Genomic DNA, 26,964 nt, shown 5'->3' on the forward strand with positions numbered 1-26,964 from the left:
CATAAAATTGAGAACACGTCTTTGTACATCTGTATAAAGATAGGAACAATTCATTTGACAATCAGTGCAGTAGCCACGTAAACTGACCAACCACACTCAAAGCCATACCTTGTGGGGTGAACCCCCAACCCTCTCTCAGGCAAACTGCCCATTCACTCTCATGCATTTTTGTCGATGAAAAGTGGTAGAGTAATTTGCCCAGGTCGCCTCTTGTCCCCTCAGAACTCCACAGGCCCGGGGAAAACAGACACACCAAACGCATATATGTTTGATAGTCTGAATTCACTTTAAGGAAAGATTTTTCTTTGCTTTAAACATACAGAGATTGACAAATCGCCACAGCTGCATCCCCAAGGGGGTGATCAGTAGGCATTAGCAGTGTTAGAAGTTTTGCCTAAGGTCTCCTTACTGAATAGGTGCTGGCTTACTGAACAGGAAAAGCCAAGATTCAAAACCTGGTCTCCTATGTCAGAAGCAGAGCCCTTAGCCAGTACACTATCGTTCGACCAACAATGAGGCAACATACACATGCAAATCAGTACAAAATAGTCAACCAATGAAAAGTAAGGAAGAAAGTATGAATACATCCGAGTAGGACTGAGCATTAAACTGTTACCTTAAGTTACACCCCCCCCTTACCATGATGCCAAAACTACAAATGACTGGTCAGGTTACTCCTGGCCGATGCATGACCAGCACAATGATTTGACTTCAAGACATTGTTCTAAATACCATGCGCTTCTGAATTAGCGGAGTCTCAAAATCTATAAATGAAAAGGGAAAAAAATCCAAAACCTGTTTTGCTTGTAGTTATCCTGAAAAGAGACAAAATGGCGTCTTTGTTACAAGATGGCTACTGCTAAGGAAGCTTTCCCTTACAATAAGCAGTTCCGTTCATCTTTAATGCCAGGAAGTGCAATTTCCAGCTCAGGAGAACACCAATGTCAAGACAAGACAAGACAAATAACATTTATATCGCGCTTTTCTCCTGGCGGACTCAAAGCGCCAGAGCTGCAGCCACTAGGACGCGCTCTATAGGCAGTAGCAGTGTTAGGGAGACTGGCCCAAGGTCTCCTACTGAATAGGTGCTGGCTTACTGAACAGGCAGAGCCAAGATTCGAACCCTTGTCTCCTGCGTCAGAGGCAGAGCCCTTAACCATTACACCATCCAGCCACTTGTCAGATGATATCTCCACCCCAATCTAGACAGAACACCCATGTGAGATGATATATCCACAAACACTGGTCCACATGACAGCCCAGGGGCCCCTGGTCTCTATCACTCACTGGGGCCCCCAAACCACCATGCGACACCTAGAAGGAAGTGTGGGCAAGCCCTGGACCTCTCACCTCCAGGGAACTCACCCCACCACCTCTAAACTGAATGCCAACTGCAACAAACACAATTGCTAACTTCCAGTCAGAGAAATATCCTGCCTCTATCTGGCCAGCAGACGCTTGTCAGCCAATCAGGTGCACTGTCATACACCCCTTGCCTGCTGTACCATACCTAGCAGGAATTACATAGATTAGCATTCAGGTGGGAGGCTTCGGTTGGACGCAATCGTGAATTGCGTCGTTTAACAGGGACGCCCCGTGTAGGCACATCTCCCACACGGTCCCCTCCCTAACCACTCACCTGTCAACCGCATCCTAGAAGCTGCAAAAAAGAAATTTAAAATCACAAACACTGGTCCACATGACAGCCCAGGGGCCCCAGGTCTCTCTATGATATATCCACCCCAATCTGGACAGGTTGCATGATTCTGTATCAACTGTTTTTTTTGCCTTTCATTGACCATCCATAATGAAAACCATCTGAGATGTTTCAATTGATGCAGAGAGGGTTAGAGCCACTACTGAACCAATATGCAAGGCTGGCCCCTTGGAGTAGCTTAAAGAGAATCTGTATTGTTAAAATCGCACAAAAGTAAACATACCAGTGCGTTAGGGGACATCTCCTATTCCCCTCTGTCACAATTTCGCCGCTCCTCGCCGCATTAAAAGTGGTTAAAAACAGTTTTAAAAAGTTTGTTTATAAACAAACAAAATGGCCACCAAAACAGGAAGTAGGTTGATGTACAGTATGTCCACACATAGAAAATACATCCATACACAAGCAGGCTGTATACACCCTTCCTTTTGAATCTCAAGAGATCATTTGTGTGTTTCTTTCCCCCTGTAGCTATCTTGCACTGAAGTGTCAGGCTGTTTCTTCCTGCAGAGTGCAGACAGCTCTGCCTGTATGTAATTCCTCAGTATGTGAAAGCCCAGCCAGCTCAGAGGAGGATTTATCCAGCTTGTAAAAGATAAGAGAGAAGAGAGAAGCTGCTCTAATCCTAAATAAAACACAGGCAGTGTGCATAGAGGGGCCTGGAGGGGGGAGATGCATCACAGAACCACAACACTGAAGAACTTGGCAGCCTTCCAGACACAGGGCGACAAGTCTGACAGGGGAAAGATACATTGATTTATTACAGAGACTGTGATAGCAGAAAGTGCTGCAGTAAGCCAGAACACATTAGAATAGCTTTTGGAACTTGTAGGATGATAAAAAACAGGATGCAATTTTTGTTACGGAGTCTCTTTAAATACCTATTTTGAGACACTCCAGACTAAATATGTTTGCACCCAAATATTCTGCAGCGGTAACGAAGGAGCCTCTACATAAGTAAATCAGTATGCAGAGACCCCTATCCCGGTGCCTCCTAGTAGTATGCAAATGTCCAAGCGGCAAATGGCTCAGTACACGACACATGTAGGAACAAGAGGTTTATTTGCACCGGGCAATGTGTTTCGTGAGCATTTGAAAACTGACTTCATCAGGCCAAATAACAGTGCCAGTCAAAAGTCAGAGCCTGGCATTGAGCGCCCCTCTGCACTGTTATTTGGCCAGATTATTTGCCAGTGTCGTCCTTCAGGTAAACCACATCACAGTTTTTAAATTTTAAAGTGTTTTATTATCTCCGGCCGCCTCTTCTCCTCCTCCATTCGGTTAGCTGCTGTTCATTTCTTCATGTTTTAATAAAATACCTTCTTTACTATCATCCTGGAGATGCTGACCCATTTGCCGCTTGCAACCTTTAAGCCTGTATTGCAAGCAACTGTGCTTACACTCTTGGGTGATGACCTGGGAAGTCCAACTTTACTCACTGGTAACCTCTTTTCCACAAACCCTTAAACCCAAATACGAAAATAGGACTTCAGGACAGTTTTTTTTAAGATTCTACCTACAGAAACAATTGTGATCTCATAAGTTTTTATTTTAACTTCAGGTTTTCTTTAAATTAGCTGGCTCTGTACCTTGTCTCATAATCTAACCTCCTCGGCATGAACCGTGATTTACACCCAGATTACGTAGCTTGTTGATTTGTTTTTGCATTCCTTTGTATCTCCAGGGAGCCTTCTGGGGCCTGGTCATTGGGCTGGTGGTGGGTCTGATTCGAATGATCATGGACTTTGTATATCGAGCACCAAACTGTGGAGAGGAGGACACCCGTCCGTCTGTGCTGAAGAATGTCCACTACCTGTATTTTGCAATCCTCCTCTTTGGACTGACATGTGTTGTTTGCATTGTGATCAGTCTGTGTACCCCAGCCATGACAGATGAGGAGGTGAGTGGTTCGTGGACTCTTCTACTAGGGTCATAAAATGAAGGAACCACCTTTCTCTTCGCAATTTCGCTGCTTGCTGCTGTCTGCCCGTCAGTTCAGAGTATTAAAAGAAAGTGCACTGAATTGTGCGCAATTTCTTGCATCTGCGGCTGTGACGTCTTGTATGATAGTGTTACTTTGTATTTCTTTAAACTGAGAGAAGCGATGGACCAGAAAACTTCACAAAAGCAGCACCCAGAGAGAAATGTGAGGAACCCAGAACCATTCAAAAAGCAAATGGCTCAGAGAGCCACTGAGAGTGTAGTTCATAAAAAAACACCAATTTATCCAATAAATATTACTCACAAGACAGGGCTGCCAATATAGGTAACCACCAATAAGAGTAGATTAGGAACTCAACCCATCCTCACTTGGGTGTATGAGGGATCTCCGCAGCTCAGAGGCTGCACTCCAGAAAAGGGAGGGATATGTTATGTGTAAAACCTAAAACAGCGACCTAGCAACAGAGGTATACTGGATAATAAACCATTTGGAGGCACCCCCGCATTATAGAATATAATATGACTAAAACATTCAATCAAGCACCTTCGATATCCTGTATTTTCTTTTTATTTAAGCATAGTTTTGTGTCCATTAACATAAGGGGGTTGAGGGGGGGAACCAACTTTAGGCGTAGCATCTGTTGGTGGACTTAAGGCATTAAGTCTTCAGTGCCTTTATGCTAGGTACACACCATACAATTTTCTGGCAGATTTACTGATTATTTCCAACATGCCCAATCTAAATTTCGATTGATTTTTTTTTTCCAATCTTTTTTTGTTTGTTTTTGTTTTTTTCAATCAATTTTCATAGAACTGAATAAAAATCGATCAGAAAATCGATCAGAAGAAATGAAAAAAAACAGAAAATCGAAAAATCTTTCGAAATTCAGATCAGATATTTTGGAAATAATCTGGCAGGTAAATCTGCCAGAACATTGTATGCTGTGTACCTAGCATTAGGTTGAGATGTAAATCTGGCCCTGAACCTGCAGGTTTACTCCATCACTCAGTCTAGTTATTCCATTAAGGCTACTTTCCCACCAAGACGTTGCGTTTTAGGGGAAGTTATGGTCGCATAACATGCCCCTAACCAGTGGTGCTCAGCAGAGCTCGAATATTCGAGTAGCTCGAATATTCGAGCTCTTTTCCAGCTATTCGAGCTCGGTATTCGAGCTCCGAATAGCTGTAGCTATTCGAATGGGCTATTCGCGTACACTCGAATAGCCCATTCACTATTCGAGCTATTCGAGCAAACGGCGCTATTCGAGCTCGGTACCGAGCTCGAATAGCGTCATAGCCCAGATTGATGTCCTTAGAGCCAATCAGAGGGCTCCCAGGCCCTCTGACGGCAGCCAATCACAGAGGGGGACCCTGGCCAGCCCCTACCCTATAAATAGCGGCCGCCATGTTACGTTTCTCCGTGCTTGACTGAGACTTGTACAGAGAGAGAGTTGCTCCTTTGTGCTTTGGCTTAGCAAGAGCTCTATTGTGGTCATTTACCTAGCGTTTTTGCTCACATACACCTCCTATACACACCTATATTGTTGTTAGTTAGTTAGACATTGTATTTTAGTTAGTAGCATTTGTGTTACATAGAGACAGGCCAGCTGCTGCAGGCTTACAGCTTTAGGCCTCAGGGCCTTGCCTGTGTGGGCAGCTGTCCTCCTGTCCTCTGTTTATTTCTCTCTATTCTATATATTTCTGCTGTCCTTTACTACTGATTGTATTAGTATTGTAGTTATATACTGTAACTGTACTAGGACACTCACTGTCACTGTTCATAGGCTACTAGCTGCTCCTGCGTGTGTGCACTCACTTTCTGTGTACACACTACACACACTCTATTTCCTTCTGATAACTGATTGATTATTGTAATTGATTATTGTAATTAGTTAGTTGTACTTACTGTTACTACTTACTGTACTAGGAGTCTAGGACACTCAGTCACTGTTCATAGGCTTCTAGCTCCTGCGTGTGTGCACTCACTGTCTGTGTACACACTACACACACTCTATTTCCTTCTGATAACTGATTGCTTATTGTAATTAGTTAGTTGTACTTACTGTTACTACTTACTCTTACTGTACTAGGAGTCTAGGACACTCAGTCACTGTTCATAGGCTACTAGCTCCTGCGTGTGTGCACTCACTGTCTGTGTACACACACTACACACACTCTATTTCCTTCTGATAACTGATTGATTATTGTAATTAGTTAGTTGTTTGTACTTACTGTTACTACTTACTCTTACTGTACTAGGAGTCTAGGACACTCAGTCACTGTTCATAGGCTACTAGCTCCTGCGTGTGTGCACTCACTTTCTGTGTACACACTACACACACTCTATTTCCTTCTGATAACTGATTGATTATTGTAATTGATTATTGTAATTAGTTAGTTGTACTTACTGTTATTACTTACTGTACTAGGAGTCTAGGACACTCAGTCACTGTTCATAGGCTACTAGCTCCTGCGTGTGTGCACTCACTGTCTGTGTACACACTACACACACTCTATTTCCTTCTGATAACTGATTGATTATTGTAATTAGTTAGTTGTTTGTACTTACTGTTACTACTTACTCTTACTGTACTAGGAGTCTAGGACACTCAGTCACTGTTCATAGGCTACTAGCTCCTGCGTGTGTGCACTCACTGTCTGTGTACACACACTACACACACTCTATTTCCTTCTGATAACTGATTGATTATTGTAATTAGTTAGTTGTTTGTACTTACTGTTACTACTTACTCTTACTGTACTAGGAGTCTAGGACACTCAGTCACTGTTCATAGGCTACTAGCTCCTGCGTGTGTGCACTCACTTTCTGTGTACACACTACACACACTCTGTTTCCTTCTGATAACTGATTGATTATTGTAATTGATTATTGTAATTAGTTAGTTGTACTTACTGTTACTACTTACTCTTACTGTACTAGGAGTCTAGGACACTCAGTCACTGTTCATAGGCTACTAGCTCCTGCGTGTGTGCACTCACTGTCTGTGTACACACACTACACACACTCTATTTCCTTCTGATAACTGATTCATTATTGTAATTAGTTAGTTGTACTTACTGACTGTTACTACTTACTTACTTACTGTACTAGGGACACTCACTCAGTCACTGTTCATAGGCTAGCTCCTGCGCGTGTTTGCGCGTGCGTGCGTGCACTCACTGTCTGTAGTGTACACACACTAAATTTACTTGTGATTACTACTGATTATTGTAACTGCTAGTTGTACTTCCTGACTGTTACTACTTACTTACTGTACTAGGGACACTCACTCAGTCACCTCACCCACCAACCCACTCCATTAAAGTACCCCACTTTTCACCCGCCCTTTTAAAAAACTTTTGTCTATACGCCCAAAACATCGAAGATGTCTGGAAGTGGCAGCCAGCGCGGTTTGGGCAAGGGGAAGGGCAGCAAGGGAATCAGGAGGAGAGGGAGCAGCATTGTGGCAGGCCGCGGCCGCGCCACCATGCACAGTTCCGCAGCAGCAGCGTCAGTGGCTAACATTCCTCCCATAGCCACTGGCCGTGGACGCCTTGGGCGCAGCCCAGCAGGAGCATCTGCAACTCACGCTGCAGAGACACAGCAGCAGCAGCGTGTAGCACCTGCTCAGATTTTCCTCCAGCCGGGTCGGAAACGTCCCATTGAGGAAAAGCATGCAGACACTGTGGTGCAACTCATGACGGAGGATGAGCAGCCCGCCATCAGCTCTGCATCCGAGGCCTCCACCCTCACCACCACCCCTGTTCGCAGCAGCCGCCCAGCAGGGCCTGGGGAGGAGGCCAGTTCACCGTCAGTTGGCGACCTGTCATTCAGCAGTCTTTTGACCCCAGGCATCATGAGTCAATTGTCTGCTGTTGTTGGCGATTTTGAGGAGGAGATGCTGATGGGCACTTTGGGGGATGAGGGATTGGACAGCAAGACTGTGGCGACAGTCAAGCAGCCCATCCATGCATCAGGAGAGGAGTTTGGGGGGTCCTCATCCCAGCAGGACATGTTTCAGGAGGGGGAGGATGATGATGACCCGGTGACAGACAGAGACTGGGTGCCACCACCTCCAGGGGATGTCGTCCTCAGCAGCTCTGAGGAGGAGGAGGAGGATGCTCTTGTGGGCCTTGCAAGGAGGCGCATCATTGCAAGCATTGGCAGCAGCAGTAGGCAGGTCCCACAGCCTGCTGGTGTCTCAGGCTCAGCAGCAGCAGCATCTGCCAGTACCACCACCAGCCGCACCCAAGCCCCCCAAGCCCCCCCCCCCCCCCCCCCAACCACCACAGGGAGACAGGCAGCAGCGCTTCCATGCCGTAGGGGGATGTTTCTGTCACCAATCTGGCGATATTTCACCATGCCCACTGTGTACAGCAAGTACGCCACTTGCAACCACTGTCAGCGGAAGTTGAGCAGAGGTGCAGACCCCTTAAAGTTCAGCACCAGCTCGCTCATCAACCACCTTGCTGCGAAACATTTCCACCAGCATGAGGAGTTCCAGAGACTGAAGGCATCTGGTGCTGGCAGTGGCACCACACCCATCACTGCACAGCCTTCAGCAGCAGCAGCAACAGCAGCCACCCGCCCTCCTGCTCCTCCAGCAGCACCAGCAGGAGTGCGGAAACGCACTGCTCCTCCCCCCTCTGCAACTCCTGCCGCCGACACTGAGGCCTGTTCTGGCAGCCAGTCCTCAGTGGCCTCCTCCGCTGTGTCTGCTGATTCCCGTGCCAGCAAAAGGCCACGCCAGAGCCTTTTGAGCGAGTCCTTCCAGGGGGTGGTTAGGGCTCTGCCTCCCAGCAGCCGTCGCGTGCGGCAGCTGAACGGCTTGCTGGCACGGGCCATGTGCTCCCAACTCCTGCCGTACACGCTCGTGCAGGAGGGGAGCGACATTCGTGCGCTGCTTGCTTGCGCAGCCCCAGACTGGCAGCTCCCCAGCAGACACTTTTTCTCCCGCAAGGCCATTCCTGCACTGCACCGCTTTGTGATGGCCAATGTGGAGCGAGGGCTGGAGCACGCGGTTGGTGAAAGGGTCCACGTCACCATGGACTCCTGGAGCAGCCGCTTCGGGACAGGCCGCTACCTGTCCTTCACTGTCCACTGGGTCAGCTTGGTGGAAGGGGGTGAGGATGGGAGAGCAGCAGCGGGCACAGCAGCAGCAGCAACACAGTGGGTGGTGCCACCCCGCAGGGTCAGGGGAACTGCAGCAGGTTCCTCCGATCCTCTGCCATCCTCCGGCACACCTGGCCAAACCCCCCGCCTCAGCAGCAGCGTGAAGGCCCGCCACTGCCAAGCGCTGCTGCACTTGGTCAGCCTTGGGAAGACCAAGCTGACGGCAACCCATGTGTTGGCCAAACTCCAGGAGCAGGAGAGGATTTGGCTGACCCCCAGAGGCCTCAGAGTCGGAGAGGTGGTGGCCGACAATGGGGCCAATCTGGTTGCCGCAATAGACAGGGGAAACCTGACCCACATCCCCTGTCTTGCCCACGTGCTGAACCTGGTGGTGCAGAAGTTCTTGCGCACCTACCAGGGGATGGGCGAACTGCTGGAAACGGCAAGGAACGTTGTGCGTCACTTCCGGCGCTCGGCTGCAGCCTGTGCGAGCCTGGAAGACGTGCAAAAGGAGCTGGATCTGCCACGCCATCGGCTGATCCTTGACGTTCCGACTCGCTGGAACTCCACCCTGGCGATGTTGGAGCGTCTGGTTGAACAGAAGCACGCTGTCAACCAGTACCTTGCCCTGGCCACTGTTTCCGCCGCTCAGAGAAGGGACAAGACCAGCAACATCCCGTCCATCGTCCCCGATGATGACTGGAGGCACATGCAGCAGGTGTGCTTAGTGCTGGCTCCCTTTCTGCAGGCCACTAACATGGTGAGCAGGGACCATGCTATCGTCTGCGAGTGGGTGCCCCTGGTTTGTCTGCTGAACAGGGCCCTCGATGCTTTGCTGGAACAGGGAGCGGCAGCCTTGGACCAGCAGGAGCGGCAAGCAGCTGCACAGTCCACCTCTGAGGGGGAGGAGGAGGAGGACTTGGTGGAGGTCCCTGACCTTGCTGGTGATGAGGGGGAGCAGCACAGTGCAGCTGAGTTGGTGCGGGGGTGGAGAGAGGATGAGGCTGACGAGGCAGAGGAGGAGGATGAGGACAGCAGCACTGCCGTCGATGTGCCAGCAGACGTGGCCCGCCTCTTCCCAATGGCAGCGCACATGCTGACGTGCCTGCGCAGAGACCCCAGGGTGATCCAGATGAAGCAGAGGGAGGACATCTGGATCAGCATGATGTTGGACCCACGCCTCAAGGGGAAGTTGAGCCAGTTCCTGCCGCCTGCAGGAGGAGACCCAGCGCAACAAATAAGGAGCTTGCAGCAGGCCCTTGTTGAGCGCTTGGAGGAAGCCTTCCCCCAGCCTTCCACCCCCACTGTCCAGCAGCCAGCACAGAGGCAGCAGCAGGTGCCTGCATCCAGCAGCAAGCGCCCCACAGACCTGCTGCCTCTCAGCCATGAGCTCTACAGGACTGTAGAGGCTCCGGCAGCAGTGACTAGAGAGGAGGTGCATGCAGCAGCATCCTCCACCGGTCACAGCCAGCGCCTGACCCGCATGGTGGCTGACTACATGGGGTCCTACAGCGGGCTTGACAGCGATGCCCCTGTTGATCCCATGGAGTATTGGGTCAAGCGCCTGGAGATCTGGAGCGAGCTGGCGCAGTACGCCCTGGAAGTGCTGTCCTGCCCCCCTTCCAGCGTGCTGTCCGAGCGCTGCTTCAGTGCAGCTGGTGGTGTGGTCACCGAGAAACGCTCACGTCTGTCTCACAAGTCTGTGGACAGACTGACGTTTCTCAAGATGAACCAGGCGTGGGTGGAAGGCGAGTTCCTGGCCCCTGTTGTCGGCGAGAGGGGGACATGAACTGGCTAAGAACCATCGTTAATGTGCCTTACCACCCTTTACCACCTCCTGGCTCCTGCTCACTAAGCCAGCCTGGTTCACTTTGACTATTACGTCGCCTGCAGCCACACATTTTACACCTACAGTGGGCTGCTGTGTACTGCCCTTCTGCTGTCTGTCTGTGTTTCCCACTGCCAGGGTACACAGATTTACCTTCTGCTGCCACTCTGCCACCAGCTATTACGTCAAACAATAGCTATATATCTGTGTAATTTGTTTTACAAACAAAACCAAAAAACCATTTAAAAAAAAAAGGTTTAATTTTTCTGAGGTGCCCGGGTTGAAAACTGTGTTGTCCCAGTTGTGTATTGGACACGATGTGGGCTGCACGACCGCTGTCTGGGACCTCCTGTTGTGTTCATTTACGGCCTGGTATCACCGCTAGGTACCAGGGCTATTATGTCACGCTGCCTGCCTGCTGACACACTCACACTACTCCTCCATTCCTCCTGCTGCTGCTGTCTGTCTGTGTTTCCCACTGCCAGGGTACACAGAATTACCTTCTGCTGCCAGTCTGCCACCAGCTATTACGTCAAACAATAGCTGCACACATAATTACTCCTCCATTCCTCCTGCTGCTGCTGCTGCTGTCTGTCTGTGTTTCCCACTGCCAGGGTACACAGAATTAGCTTCTGCTGCCACTCTGCCACTAGCTATTACGTCAAACAATAGCTGCTCACATTACTCCTCCATTCCTCCTGCTGCTGCTGCTTTCTGTCTGTGTTTCCCACTGCCAGGGTACACAGATTTACCTTCTGCTGCCACTCTGCCACCAGCTATTACGTCAAAAAATAGCTATATCTGTGTAATTGGTTGTAAAAACAAAACAAAAAAAACCAAAAAAAAAAAAGGTTTAATTTTTCTGAGGTGCCCGGGTTGAAAACTGTGTTGTCCCAGTTGTGTATTGGACACGATGTGGGCTGCACGACCGCTGTCTGGGACCTCCTGTTGTGTTCATTTACGGCCTGGTATCACCGCTAGGTACCAGGGCTATTATGTCACGCTGCCTACCTGCTGCCACACTCACACTACTCCTCCATTCCTCCTGCTGATGCTGCTGTCTGTCTGTGTTTCCCACTGCCAGGGTACACAGAATTAGCTTCTGCTGCCACTCTGCCACCAGCTATTACGTCAAACAATAGCTGCTCACATTACTCCTCCATTCCTCCTGCTGCTGCTGCTGTCTGTCTGTGTTTCCCACTGCCAGGGTACACAGATTTACCTTCTGCTGCCACTCTGCCACCAGCTATTACGTCAAAAAATAGCTATATCTGTGTAATTTGTTGTAAAAACCAAAAAAAACCAAAAAAAAAAAGGTTTAATTTTTCTGAGGTGCCCGGGTTGAAAACTGTGTTGTCCCAGTTGTGTATTGGACACAATGTGGGCTGCACGACCGCTGTCTGGGACCTCCTGCCTGCTGTGTTTATTTACAGCCCTGGTATCACCGCTAGGTACCAGGGCTATTATGTCACGCTGCCTGCCTCATTGACTGCCTGCTGCCACACACTCATCCTCCTCCTGCTGCTGAATTTACCTCCTGCTGTCTGTGTGTTTTCACTGCCAGGGAGCACATACAATGGCGCTTCCAACATGCGTGCGCCACCAGCTATTTGTTACGCTCAAAAATAGCTGCGAGGAGGAGGAGGAGGAGGAGGAGGAGGAGGAGGAGGAGGAGGAGGAGGAGGAGGAGGAGGAGGAGGAGGAGGAGGAGGAGGAGGAGGAGGAGGAGGAGGAGGAGGAGGAGGAGGAGGAGGAGGAGGAGGAGGAGGAGGAGGAGGAGGAGGAGGAGGAGGAGGAGGAGGAGGAGGAGGAGGAGGAGGAGGAGGAGGAGGAGGAGGAGGAGGAGGAGGAGGAGGAGCTCTTTTCAACTTTTTTTTTTTTTTTTTTTTTTTTTAAAGGAACATCCCCACATAATCACTTGCTGTTGTTACTTGGAAAAAAAGAGGTTTCTTGCATCATTCACCCTCAAAACAAGTGTTGGAAGCTATTTAAGGCCATTTCGAATAGTCAGCTCGAATAGTGAGCTCGAATTCCGAGGTCGAATCGAATAGTAAAAATTATTCGACTCGAATATTCGACTGACCTCGAATAATTTACTATTCGAATTCGACCTAACTCGAATTTTGAAAAGGGGTATTTGAGCACCACTGCCCCTAACGCAACGCATGGTGGTGTTGAAGTTGGACGTCAGATTGAGCTGCGCTATGCAGCTCTCAAAGCAGCCGCTCCAGGTTAGTGATAGGGAGTCCGGATCTTTTTAAGGATTAGGATCATTTGAATCGGATCATTGAAAAGATCCGGATCTTTGAACCAAATCATTTTAATCATTTTACTAGGGAAGCAGACTGGGTGAAATGACTAGCAGGACAGGACTTTCCCTGCACTGTACATTCTGTATGTTCCTGTTTCTTCCAGTTATGCAGCTCTCAGAACAACATTACTGAGCATGTGCAAACAGTCTAACGTGGCTTAGCCCAGTATAACGTACAACATGCAGCACTTTGTTTAAACGTGCTGCGTTACTATGTAACGCAACGTGTGCACTGTGAACAAGCACATTGATTTTACAGTGCTGTGAGTTAGGCTGTGTTACTGGCTGCTGTAACGTGGGACTTTAACGTCCCACTGTGAAACCAGCCTAATTGTTCTAATTTCTACATGGAAGGAAAATCCCGGGAATGTGTAGTGGCACCTGGTATCTATAAACTCTTAAATACAATTTTTAGGAGAGGCAGTGTTGCCTTACCTTTTCAGGACAAGCCAATATTATTGGAAAAATATTTAGTCATTCAGGCACTTCGATTGGACAATGCGTTTCATGGGTGCTGGCCAGCGCGGTTACAGTTTTATAGTCTTTGAAAAACTCCTAGAGCGACCAACTAGTTCCTTCCTGCATGGCTGACCTTAAAAACTGCATGGCTGACCTTAAAAACTGAGTGGGGCAGTTTTTGCAACCCACCTTGTGTGAGTATAAATATTTATTTTTTTGGTACTTATCCGTTAGCCGGGCGCATCCGGCAGGTGGCGCTGTTGTAGCGAATTTCATTCATGCTTAGTTAACGTAGTGCTGTGTGAATGGAAGCGCCGCAGGTGGCGCTAATTACATTGATACGGCACATAACAATAACAGTGTTAATGGGAACTAATATGTATTTCAAGTGGCCGGAACTGTTACTTAATGCAATTAAAATGAAGGCGGCGGCAATTTAACAGATGAAGCCGCCGCCTTCGTCTGTTCTTCGTCTTCTTCTCCCACTTTGCCCTCCTCTGGCTTCTATACAATGCTGGCAGCCTGCGGGGACATGCGTCTCCCCCCAGAGTCGTTCGTCGCGGAAGGGAATCCTGTTTGTTTTCTTGCGACGGACGACTCTGGGGGGAGACGCATGTCCCCCCCCAGCTGCCAGCATTGTATAAAAGCCAGAGGAGGGCAAAGGGGGAGAAGAAGACGAAGAACAGACGAAGGCGGCGGCTTCATCTGTTACATTGCCGCCGCCTTCATTTTAATTGCATTAAGTAACAGTTCCGGCCACTTGAAATACATATTAGTTCCCATTAACACTGTTATTGTTATGTGCCGTATCAATGTAATTAGCGCCACCTGCGGCGCTTCCATTCACACAGCACTAACGTTAACTAAGCATGAATGAAATTCGCTACAACAGCGCCACCTGCCGGATGCGCCCGGCTAACGGATAAGTACCATTTTTTTTATCACACGATCTCATACCCAGTGATACTGCACCATTGGGCTGGGCGCCTGGTCTTTCTCATCTTTCAAATTCTTGGAGATAACTTGTACCCAACAAGAATTTACCCGGAATGGGCTCTATTCATAAAACTTTATCGCAAGTTCTCTGCTCAAAACAGCTGATTTTTCCGACCATTTAGCTGTTTAGATAAGGCGAAAAACCAGAGGTAACACAGTCAAGATAACAGCAAGTGAATGAGAATGACCTCCCAGGCAGCTGCAGTGAGAGGAGAGCAGACAAGGCATTCCTGAATACCAAGGCTGTGTTTTTTTTAACCCCTTGGGTACCTGTTTTCAGATAAATTTCACATCAGAAAGCCGGCATGTGTAACATTTCTGGAACTGTTTCTAAGCTGCAGCAATTAAATAGATTGTTTAGGAAGACTAATAGACAGATTCAGCGCAGATTCAGGAGGAGAGGCAGAAAAATGCACATGTAAAGGGATGCTGGGGCTGCCTGCTTTATACTAGCTGTCTCTGCAGGAGAAAATGTATCAATTCAGCCAGCAAATGTAACAACTCAGCAGCACCGCCCCGTTTAGTGCGGGAATTCCCTGACCTATTATCGCAAGTGTAATCATTTATATGAATTAGCACATTAGTGTAAAATACCGATGCGGTGTTTTCCCTCCAAGATTTTTTTTTACCGCAAATGTTTTATGAATAGAGCCCTTAGTGTAGAGATTTTGAAGGTGGAAACCCTATTTGGTACACAGGGGAGGACTGGGACCTTTCAGCCTAGGGGGAAAACACAAACTAGAGGCCCGTTTCCATGGCAGCTCAAGGCCAAATTACGTCAGACACGTACCCCACGTGCTACATGCTGGTAGTCACGTGGGGCGTCTATGCGGAAATACAGCAAGGACACTTCCAGGGCAGTGTGACAGGTAAAGTATAACTGCACAGGCACCGGGGATCACATAATACATTTGGAGGGATGACAGCAAGGGGTTTCCGTTGTGTCCGTTGTTCGTGATTATCGCACGTCATTACCGCTGCACACCAAATCAACCACATTGGCCTGAGATTTCCCAGCATCTCAGATTCAACCAATTTCCGCCCCAAATCAGTCAAATCGTCAATTGGGCATGCTTGTGGCGGCACCGATTTTCACCCAATCCGATAGTAATTATCAAAACAGGTGGTTGATCGCTGAGACAACAGATGTATGGCCACCTTAATTCCCCATGACTTCGCCCCCCCCACACACACACACACACACACACACACACACGCACACACACATACACACCTATGTCTATAGAGGTACTGTCCCGTCAGAAGAGGGACAGTTGGGAGCTATAATGGTGTGAAAGCAAACCGTTTTTTTGTTTTTTTTTCTATGGACCCTGCAGGCAAGCCTCTGCTCTGCATCTTGCTGTGTACATTTACCAGCTTACCCATCCTCTAATTGCTCCGTAATTGCACCTTTATTTTTCTCAGCCAGCCTAATGTTTCACATTGCTTTGTACAAAAACCTGAATGCAGCAAGCACTGTACCAGCCCTAAATCATTAAATGAGAGGCAGCCTGGGGGGAAATTTCCCCCTTTCCCCCCTGGCCAGTCCTCCCCTGTTGGTACATCACATTTAGAATGACAACAAATATGGTTTTCCGCTAGTCGCAGTGTGTATTCTTGGTGTCCTGGTGCTTATTGTTCTTTTGAGAGGCTTGTGATAAGCCTATGGTTCCAAGGTTCTTGTAGGTTCAATTTGTACTACAAGTTTCTGAACCTGCACAAATTTGTTCACTTTTTTTTTGTCTCCTCTTCTGCTAGCGTAGCAGTTGTTATATTTACTGCTTTCTTTGATTTGTGTAGCTTCGTCGATTAACTTGGTGGACAAGACACAAAGCCGAGCCAAATTTTCATCTGAAAGAACTTGAAGATTTTGAAGATCCGTCAAACAATTCTGCAGTAAATTCCACCACCCTCACAATCGAGAAACAGCCAGGTCATCTCCATTTTCCTTCCTTGACTTACAAGTTCCTCAGGGCAGAGATGGTCAGTGAGATGCGTTGCAATTTGATGTACATTTTATGCTTAATGAGTGCTTCTTGGAAATTGTCCAAATGTAGCTGCTGCATTTGACTGGTCTATCCCAAGCTGCATAAAATGTTCCTCAAATAAGAATTACTAGCATCTCACTGACTATCCCCACCCCATGGATATGTATATGTAGCCTAAATTAGATTGTTTTAAAGCAAGCCTGATGTGAAATGAAACTGTACATAGGCCTCGATTCATAAAGCATTTCCGCATGAGGAAATGCAGAAAGCCGCTCGCTTTACCGACCACACAGCAAAATATGTATTCATAAAGGCTTTTTCCGCATGAAAAGCCGACATCCACAAGCAGAGTGATCAATCACCGCCTTGCGCGGTGATTATCACAGCAAAAGTAACAAATGTCAATTCATAAAGATTAGAGGTAGCGGTATGCGGATGGGTATTACCGCTACCTCTGATGTGGCGAGAAGCGTGCGGAATCCGTTGCAGTGAATGGGACAGACCTCCCAAGCAGCTGCAGAGAGAACACCGCACGGAGGGATTCCGCCTGCTTCTCCGGCTTCCGCATGTCTCCCGACAGCCTAACGCCTGCCTACAGCGGAGTATCTCCGCACGCCTGTCACAACAGGCAACATTTTTATGAATTACCTCCCTGAAGGCGGAAATACCGACAGCGGTGTTTCCCCGCTCGACTTTCCCCGCTCGCAGGCACTTTTATGAATCGAGGCCATAGTCTTAATCCTAAATGGGACTTTCCCGGAATCTCATAGGCTTCAATTCATCAAAGGGTGTTCGATAACGAAACCCCAGTCCTTAAAATACCGCATTCGGTATTTTACACTTCACTGTGCTAATTCATCAATGTTTTTCCATGTGCGGTAGAGGTTCGTTAAGTTACCGAACTACTAGGCTTCAATTCATCAAAGGCTGTTCGATAACTGCAGAGTGGTGCAGAGCAGCTTGGAATGTCCCTGTGTTGTTACAAGCTGATAACAATAGAAGGCATCCAGACATCCCTTTGTGATGTAAACGTGTTATAGTTACTGTTACTTGTACTGCCTCTGCAGCTCTGAATCTGTCCATCAGTCTTTCTTAACATTTTATTTATTTGCCACAACGTAGATGAACTTCCTGGAGACATTACAAATGCCATGCTTGGTGATTTCACCACCAGCATCTTTGCATTATCAAACAGGGCCTGAAAGGGTTACACTACCGAAGGGAATCTGGGGATATATTTTGTCCCGTTCTCTCTGCTCACTGTCTGGGGGGTCTGAAAGCTTTGTGTGGAGAAGCCTGTGTGACCTATCAGCAGCACTTGCAGGAGAACATGGGCTGTTTCTATTGGCTGCCTGCTCCTGCTAATCATGAAAACATTCACACAGAAGGCTTTCGAAGCCTGTAACGACAGGGGAGAGCTTGAGATAAACACCGAATGTGCTAGCGAATGTGGGAACCTTGATGAATTAACATTTGTTGAGCACATGTCGGTAATTTATCTCATTGCTGTGTCATTTCAGCTTCTCATTCGGTAACAGCTTTGATGAATTAACATTTTCTAAAGTGCTCCCTTAAGTCAGCTGTTTTTAGCATTACCGAATGCGGTAATGCTTGATGAATTGAAGCCATAGTCTTTTGTATGTAAAGGTTGCAACTCTATGTTTAAAGTACTTCTGACTGTCTTGGCTACATGAAGGTAGTTTTTCAATGTTCAGCACCTGGCGGTAACCATGAGCTGAGCTGGGGGTAGGAAAAATATGCCCAGAGAGGTAATCCCGTGCTCAGCTCAGGGTAGGTAATTACCTGCTTCTGCAGGGCAGAGCTGGGACAAGGTCCTCCAGCACCCAAGGCTGAGACACCAAAGTGCGCCCCCCATCCCTCCCACCCCAACCGTCACACACTGATTGCTATTAGACTAAGAGGGCCACAGGGCCCCCAACACCTTAATCTCTAGTTATCTGGCTTGCACTCACTGCCATGTATCCCCTTTTCTTATTTCTCTCTACTTCAAACACCATAGGGGAATGATAGTTGAGTGAGTTGTGCGCCCCTCCTACACTGAAACTCTCTGCCTGGGCCCGGACCTGCTGCAGGGTTTTGGGGTCCAGCATGCGATTGGCGCTGCACAGCAGGTCTCCAGCCTTCTCCACCGACTGCCTGGACTTCTCTTTCCAGCCGCCGTGATCTCAGTGTCCCTGCTTTTTTTTTTTTTTCTTTCTCGGGAACTGGCAGCCAATCAAACTAGGGCAGCGGCGGTGCGGCATGATGTCATCTCGGGCCGGGGGCAGCACAACAATTTAAAGTGAAACTAAACTTTTGCACAGTGCAGCTGGCAAATCTAGAGAAATGCGCCCTATATGTATATCGAGTCTACAGCTCCATATTAAATGAATATAGTCTTTATTAAGGAAAAAATGTTTTAAAAACAATTAAAAAAGTTCCACACAGGTGGAGCCACAAAGTGCGGACAATATAATCAGCATGTATATACAGTACAATAAATACATAACACAGGGTAAGAGAACAATTCCTTCTATTATTCAACAAATTAATTCAGCTTAAAGAGAACCTGAGGCGGGGTTCTATGAATGCAATCCACATACAGAGGCTGGGTCTGCCTATACAGCCCAGCCTCTTTTGCTATTTCAATCCCCCCCAAAGTTTCCCCTGCACTCTGTAATCAGCCATATATTACAGCCGCACTGCTGACACACTCTGCCGCTCCCCCCGCATCCTGCAGAGCTCCGGTCCCCGCCTGCGTCCCTTCCCTTGCCGCTGATTGGAGGGAAGGGACGCAGGCGGGGCCCGGAGCTCTGCAGGATGCGGGGGGGGAGCGGCAGAGTGATATTACTGATGTAAACACAGCCCGCACAGCACGGCTGTGATTTATGGCTGATTACAGAGCGCAGGGGGGACTTAGGGGGGTTTGAAATAGCAACAGAGGCTCAGCAGTATAGGCAGACCCAGCCTCTGTATGTGGATTGCAGTCATAGAACCCCGCCTCGGGTTCTCTTTAAGCTGCAGCATAGACTGATACACAAAATGTAAAACAATACACCACCATTCGGCTAATCATATTAAGTCTGCATAGCCGCAGCTAGCTAATCTGTGATTTCGCTGGACAAGGATGGAATCCGCACAAGAAGGCCTGGCCCGGTGTCTATCTAATGCGTGTCGGACATCCGTCCTTCATCTGATGTCCGACACGCGTTAGATAGACACCGAGCCGGGCCTCCTTGTGCGGATTCCATCCTTGTCCAGGGTAAGCACATATTAGCTAGCTGCGGCTATGCAGACTTAATATGATTAGCCGAATGGCGGTGTATTGTTTTACATTTTGTGTATCAGTCTATGCTGCAGCTTAAGCTGAATTATTTGTTGAATAATAGAAGGGATTGTTCCTCTTACCGTGTGTTATGTATTTATTGTGTATGTTACGGCCAGAACCCGAAGTTTGGCCACTTTGCGTTCTGGCCGGCCACTTCGGGTTCTGGCCGGTCAATGTGCGAAGTGGCCGCGGCGCTGCAGCCAATGTTAGAAATGAAATGATTGCAGTAAAGATTAATGTATGTTCCGGACGTCTCGCTGCGGCCAAATGTGTCAAAAGTGCGTTCATTTAATGAAATTAAGCCGGCGGCAATGTAACAAATGAAGCCGCCGGCTTTCTCTCCTCCCCCCTCCCTCTCTCTCTCTCTCTCTCCTATAGAACATCGGGCAGCTGGGGGGGGGGACATGCGTGTCCCCGAGAGTCGTACGTCGCACCAGGGCAGCAGAGCGGGGAGGCTGCAGACATTTCTTCTGCCAGCACCCGCTCTGCAGGAACGAACAGCTGGATTCCCTGCTGCGACGAACGACTCTGGGGGGACACGCATGTCCCCGCCGGATGCCAGGAGAGAGAGGGAGAGAGGCAGGAGGGGAGGAGAGAAAGCCGGCGGCTTCATTTGTTACATTGCCGCTGGCTTTAGTTCACTAAATGAACGCACTGTTGATACATTTGGCCGCAATGGACTGTTGATACATTTGGCCGCAGCGAGACGACCAGACATTTAATCTTTACTGCAAACATTTCATTTCTAACATTGGCCGCACCGCCGCGGACAGTTCGCACATTGGCCGGCCAGAACCCGAAGTGGCCGGCCAGAATGCAAAGTGGCCAAACTTCGGGTTCTGGCCGTAACATATATACATGTTGATTATATTGTCCGCACTTTGTGGCTCCACCTGTGTGGAACTTTTTTTTTTATTGTTTTTAAAACATTTTTCCTTAATAAAGACTATTCTCATTTAAGATGGAGCTGTAGATTTGGTCTACTTTATGATATCGTGGACGTCTGTTTATGATTATAGCGTTTAATTGTCCAGACATGGATTTGGTCTTTGTTAGGATTGTGCTCGTTTGTTGTTGCTTCTATATCTATATGGAAACTTTAGCCTGCCTGTGCGCTTTTTGCACATTGCAAATTTATGGGTGGTTTGTGCATCAGGCCCTATGTCACATGTCACTTTAGGAACCCTTAACTCCTATAGTAAACCCCTAGTTTTATCAGCTACAGAACATGGAACATCATTCTGCATTTATGTAGTTATGTTCTGCACCTGTCTTAAAACATAACTCGTATTCCATTGCAAACATGACCTGTGTGGTAATAAAGGTATTACATGAGTTTTTGTAGTAAGTAAACTCCTTCAAAGGTGCCAAATTAAACGGTTATTTTTCTTTTTCCCAGATGGTGGATTAAAACCACAAGATGAACTGACAAATGACAGCTCGTCCACCATGGAGGAGAAAGTCCTTAGCAACAGTAAGTGAATGACTGTCACTACAGCCAAGGGAGATGCGCTCTGTCTGGTGTCTAGGGAAATGCGCTCTGTCCTGGGCCTAGGGAGAGGCGCTCGGTCAGGGGCGTAACTAGAAATTACTGGGCCCCCCTGCGAATATTTGGATGGGCCCCCCCCCCCATAGGTGCCAAATAATCGTAATGGGGCAGCGTTTCACTGTAAATTAATTGTAAAGTGGGAAGCATTTCACCAGACAATCGTAATGTGGGCCAGAAAATCGTAATGTGGGCAGAGTTCACCAGAAAATCGTAATGTGGGCCAGAAAATCGTAATGTGGGCAGAGTTCACCAGAAAATCATAATGTGGGCAGAGTTCACCAGAAAATCGTAATGTGGGCAGAGTTCACCAGAAAATCGTAATGTGGGCAGAGTTCAGCAGAAAATCGTAACGTGGGCAGAGTTCACCAGAAAATTGTAACGTGGACAGCATTCAACAGACAATCGTAATGTGGGCAGCGTTCACCAGAATATCGTAATGTGGGCCAGAAAATCGTAATGTGGTCAGAGTTCACCAGAAAATCGTAACATGGGCAGTGTTCACCAGAAAATCGTAATGTGGGTCAGAAAATCGCAATGTGGGCAGCAGTCACCAGAAAATCGCAATGTGGGCAGCAGTCACCAGAAAATCCTAATGTGGGCAGCAGTCACCAGAAAATCGCAATGTGGGCAGCAGTCACCAGAAAATCGCAATGTGGGCAGCAGTCACCAGAATATTCTAATGTGGGCAGCAGTCAGTCCCCAGAATATCGTAATGTGGGCAGCAGACACCAGAAAAAAAAATGCCCTTGTAAAAAAAACAAAAAACAATTCACTTACCTGTCAGGAGTCTCTCCAGGCCTCTGGTGCACAACTCCCCGAGGATCCTCCTGTGCACTGCAGCACATCTCCCGCACTGACAGGCAGAGTGCAGGGCTACGGCAAGATGGCTGCCGAAGCCCTGTACTGGAGACACAAATAGTCTCCAGTACAGGGCTTCGGCGGCCATCTTGCCGTAGCCCTGCTCTGCCTGCCGGAGGAATATGCAGGCTGCTGGAGCGGGGCTGCGGGGAATGAACTGGTGCAGCGTCTATTAGACGCTGCGGCCAGTTGAGCACCTTGCTGAAGGGTCCAGAATCGGGCGGGCGGCAGCGCTCCCCCCGCGCACAGTGAGCAGGCCCCAGAGCGGCCCCGGGCTCCCTTGCGGCTGATGGGGTTGCATCCCCGGTAGGTACGCCGGTGCGCTCGGTCCTGGGGCTAGGGAGAGGCGCTTGGTCCTGGGCCTAGGGAGATGCTCTGTCCTGGGCCTAGGGAGAGGTGCTCTGTCCTGGGCCTAGGGAGAGGTGCTCTGTCCTGGGTCTAGGGAGAGGTGCTCTGTCCTGGGCCTAGGGAGAGTTGCTTTGTCTTGGGCCTAGGGAGAGACGCCCTGTCCTGGGCCTAGGGAGAGGTGCTCTGTCCTGGGCCTAGGGAGAGGTGCTTTGTCTTGGGCCTAGGGAGAGACACTCTGTCCTAGGCCTAGGGAGAGGCGCTGTTAAGCTTGGTGGTATATCCTCCACGGTCAGCACACAATGAGGATTCTGACTAGAGATGTAGCGAACTGTTCGCCGGCGAACGGTTCCAGACGAACTTTGGGGGTTCGCGTTCGCCTGCAGCAGGTGAACTTTTGTGGAAGTTCGATTCGCCCCATAATGCTCTATTGAGCAAAACTTTGACCCTCTACATGACAGTCAGCAGGCACATTATTGCCAAACACACTGCTCGAGGCCCGCCCCCCTCCCTCCCTCCTCCAAGCAAGGTCCTTATGCCATTTCACTCGTCTGCCTACACTAATTAGTTAAGGGACAGCTGCTTCCCTCCTCCCTCCTACCGGAGGGAGGAGGGTCTCATCTGCCAGGGAATTATACTATTTCAAAAACCAGTTTACATACCATAGCTGGGAATCGAACCCAGGTCTAACTGTGTGGTGGGCAAGCACCCTAACCGCTGTACCACAACAGTACTAACTGAAGCTGGCCTAGCATTTACTATTTATGCTCAATGCAATAGAAACATTAGGTTGCTTAGGTTGCTTAACATTTATATCACGCTTTTCTCCTGGCGGACTCAAAGCACCAGAGCTGCAGCCACTAGGGCATGCTCTATAGGCAGTAGCAGTGTTAGGAAGACTTGCCTAAGGTCTCCTACTGAATAGGTGCTGGCTTACTGTCTACTTTTTCTCTTGTATTGAGCATAAATGGTAAATGCTAGGCCAGCTTCAGTTAGTACTGTTGTGGTACAGCGGTTAGGGTGCTTGCCCACCACACAGTGAGACCCAGGTTCAATCTCCTGCTGATCCTGTGTCTCTAATACTTTTAGCCACAGCCCCTGAACAAGCATGCAGATCAGGTGCTCTGACTGAAGTCAGACTGGATTAGCTGCATGCTTGTTTCAGGGTGTGATTCAGCCACAGAGATCAGCTGGACTGCCAGGCAACTGGTATTGTTTACAGGAAACATCCATATCACTCTCAGTTAAGGTTCCCTTTAAGCAACCTAATGTTTCTATTGCATTGAGCTTAAATAGTAAATGCTAGGCCAGCTTCAGTTAGTACTGTTGTGGTACAGCGGTTAGGGTGCTTGCCCACCACACAGTTAGACCTGGGTTCGATTCCCAGCTATGGTATGTAAACTGGTTTTTGAAATAGTATAATTCCCTGGCAGATGAGATAGGTAGAAGGGGAGGAGGGTGGGCCTCCAGGTATTAGAGCCTTTGAAACATGTTTTCTATCATTTTTCCAGCCAGTAGAATTTGTTTAAATTTTCAACGTTCGCCTCCCCATTGAAGTCTATTGCGGTTCGCAAACTTTTTCGCGAACCGAACCTTTCGCGGAGGTTCGCAAACCGAAAATCGGAGGTTCGCGACATCTCTAATTCTGACGTGAAGGAGGTACACACGCTAGCACAAGGAACCAGGATATCCCCAGTTTATTGGAAGAGAGGACTGACTCCAACAGGAGATGTGGCGCACAGAGCAGGCGCAGATCCGAACAGCCACAAATAATCCTTCCACTATAGTGGCCCAGCGCACGGTAGCGCTGGGCGCATAAACCAGATCTCCGAAGAGCAGGACAGGTAACAGAATGAACGTTTGCTTAACTAGTCACTGCTTAAGTGACAGCAAACGTCCAAGACAAGACAGACTGGAATGAGGCAGCCAATGCGATTGCAGCGGTGGCGTGCCTCACAAGGGCAGGATAGTCAGGAAATAGAGTTCAAAGAAGGCAGATGTAACCACACAAATATACAATAGGTATGATTTCCTAGCGTATTACGATTACAGCTATCAACTAACTACAAACGACTAACTGACATACGTATATATCGGCGATAAACTGATATATGACATAAGCAAGGAACACTGACTAAGAACTGGAGCAGGACTAGGATCAGGACTGAACTAGCTAAGCACGAGTGATCACGATACTCGCAACCTACCAAAACGTGCTGGAAAACTGACTGACTGAACACAGGAAATAAACAGTTCGAGTACGTATATATCAGCGACACTGATGTATTAACGTAACACGAATACAAGGAAAATAACAAACGTACTAGTATGCGTATATATCGGCGATGAACCAATATATGACGCAAGACAAGCAAAGTAACAACTTCTGATAACGAGCAAGATTAGGAGGACTCGCTGACCCCTTCGCAGGAGTCAGCGCAGTCCACACGGACTAGGAACGAGGTGAGGCTCGGACAGAGTAACAGACTGAATCTGAGACTATGATAGCTCATGGGGCGCTGCAGGAAGCAGTCCTTTATACTGAGGTCATCCAATGGGAGCAGACATGCAGATTCCCACACAGGTGAATGGTAATCAATAACAGGCTGACAGCAGGAAAAGGCAGACAAAGCTATGCAGCCTGCAAGAAAGGGATTGCAGCCCCACAGACAACGTTTGTTTTCACAAAAGCATATTAAACTGTCATTAACTTCAGAGTGACTGCAGATGGAATAAGCAACTAGTTTGAGTGCAAACCAAACTATTCAAGCAAATGCATGTAATGACATCAGAACTGCTTGGGTTGCAATACCACTGCAGCCAGCAGTAAACGCAGCAGAAGCGATCGTGACAGGCGCTCTGTCCTGGGCCAAGGGATATGCTCTCTGTCCGGGCCCCAGGGCCCAATACTAACTGTTAGTATTGGGCCCTGGGGCAGGCCTGGGACAGAGTGCCTCTCCCTTAGCCCAGGACAGAGAGCATTTCCCTAGGCCCAGGACAGGGCGCCCTCTCCCTAGGCCCAGGACAGAGCGCCTCTCCCTAGGCCCAGGACAGAGCGCCTCTCCCTAGGCCCAGGACAGAGCGCCTCTCCCTAGGCCCAGGACAGAGCGCCTCTCCCTAGGCCCAGGACAGAGCGCCTCTCCCTAGGCCCAGGACAGAGCGCCTCTCCCTAGGCCCAGGACAGAGCGCCTCTCCCTAGGCCCAGGACAGAGCGCCTCTCCCTAGGCCCAGGACAGAGCGCCTCTCCCTAGGCCCAGGACAGAGCGCCTCTCCCTAGGCCCAGGACAGAGCGCCTCTCCCTAGGCCCAGGACAGAGCGCCTCTCCCTAGGCCCAGGACAGAGCGCCTCTCCCTAGGCCCAGGACAGAGCGCCTCTCCCTAGGCCCAGGACAGAGCGCCTCTCCCTAGGCCCAGGACAGAGCGCCTCTCCCTAGGCCCAGGACAGAGCGCCTCTCCCTAGGCCCAGGACAGAGCGCCTCTCCCTAGGCCCAGGACAGAGCGCCTCTCCCTAGGCCCAGGACAGAGCGCCTCTCCCTAGGCCCAGGACAGAGCGCCTCTCCCTAGGCCCAGGACAGAGCGCCTCTCCCTAGGCCCAGGACAGAGCGCCTCTCCCTAGGCCCAGGACAGAGCGCCTCTCCCTTAGCCCAGGACAGAGCGCCTCTCCCTTAGCCCAGGACAGAGCGCCTCTCCCTTAGCCCAGGACAGAGCGCCTCTCCCTTAGCCCAGGACAGGGCGCCTTCTCCCTAGGCCCAGGACAGAGCACCTCTCCCTTAGCCCAGGACAGAGAGCCTTTCCCTAGGCCCAGGACAGAGAGCCTTTCCCTAGGCCCAGGACAGGGCGCCTTCTCCCTAGGCCCAGGACAGAGCACCTCTCCCTTAGCCCAGGACAGGGCGCCTTCTCCCTAGGCCCAGGACAGGGCGCCTTCTCCCAAGGCCCAGGACAGCGCGCCTCTCCCTAGGCTCAAGACAGAGCGCCTAATCAGTGCTAATAGGCCTAAATATCCTGCTAGAGTGAAGCCATGGAAGACTATTTCTCACAAGCATGGTCTTGAATTGATGAGTTCCACTCTCTGATTGCAGCACGTACATACCCCTGGTGGAAGAAGGTATTTTTCTGGTTCTGTGGAATATCGATCCAGCCCGAAGTCAAGTTGTCCAAAGAGGAACAGCAGAAGTTACAGAGGAAACTGACCAGCATAGAAGAGAAGCCACTCTGGAGAAACATCTGCAATGTCAATGCCATCATCCTCCTAACCATCAACATTTTCCTTTGGGGATATTTCGCTTAACGTAGTACTGAACTGTAACCCATAGCCATAGTCTAACACACCTGAACAGATGGCAAATATGCAGGATCCCATAGCAACCAATTGCAAACTATCTTCTAAAGAGGGTACCTACTGGTTCTTGCCAAGTAAAGTCACAGTACTCGGTTACCTCCCTTATTTACTAGCTATATAGCGTAAAGGATATATTTTCTCTCCTTTACAGTTCTTTTTATATTCTGAAGTATGCTGTATGAAACCGTAAACTCAG

At 48.9% G+C, this 26,964-nt stretch overlaps 1 protein-coding gene across 1 annotated transcript in view; it reads left to right on the forward strand.

Annotated features, from left to right (window-relative positions):
- The window catches only part of LOC137522387 (sodium/glucose cotransporter 4-like), a 101,287-nt gene that overhangs the window by 74,065 nt on the left and 258 nt on the right, over positions 1 to 26,964 (forward strand). Inside the window, exons 11-14 of the mRNA XM_068242432.1 lie at positions 3,399 to 3,614; positions 16,163 to 16,295; positions 21,078 to 21,152; positions 26,509 to 26,964. The exon at positions 26,509 to 26,964 is cut by the window's right edge and continues 258 nt beyond it. Coding sequence (XP_068098533.1) covers positions 3,399 to 3,614; positions 16,163 to 16,295; positions 21,078 to 21,152; positions 26,509 to 26,717 — 633 coding nt within the window. The 3' untranslated portion in view covers positions 26,718 to 26,964. The remainder of the gene's footprint in view (positions 1 to 3,398; positions 3,615 to 16,162; positions 16,296 to 21,077; positions 21,153 to 26,508) is intronic.

This window comes from Hyperolius riggenbachi, chromosome 6 (assembly GCF_040937935.1).
Source record: "Hyperolius riggenbachi isolate aHypRig1 chromosome 6, aHypRig1.pri, whole genome shotgun sequence".
NCBI lineage: Eukaryota > Metazoa > Chordata > Amphibia > Anura > Hyperoliidae > Hyperolius > Hyperolius riggenbachi.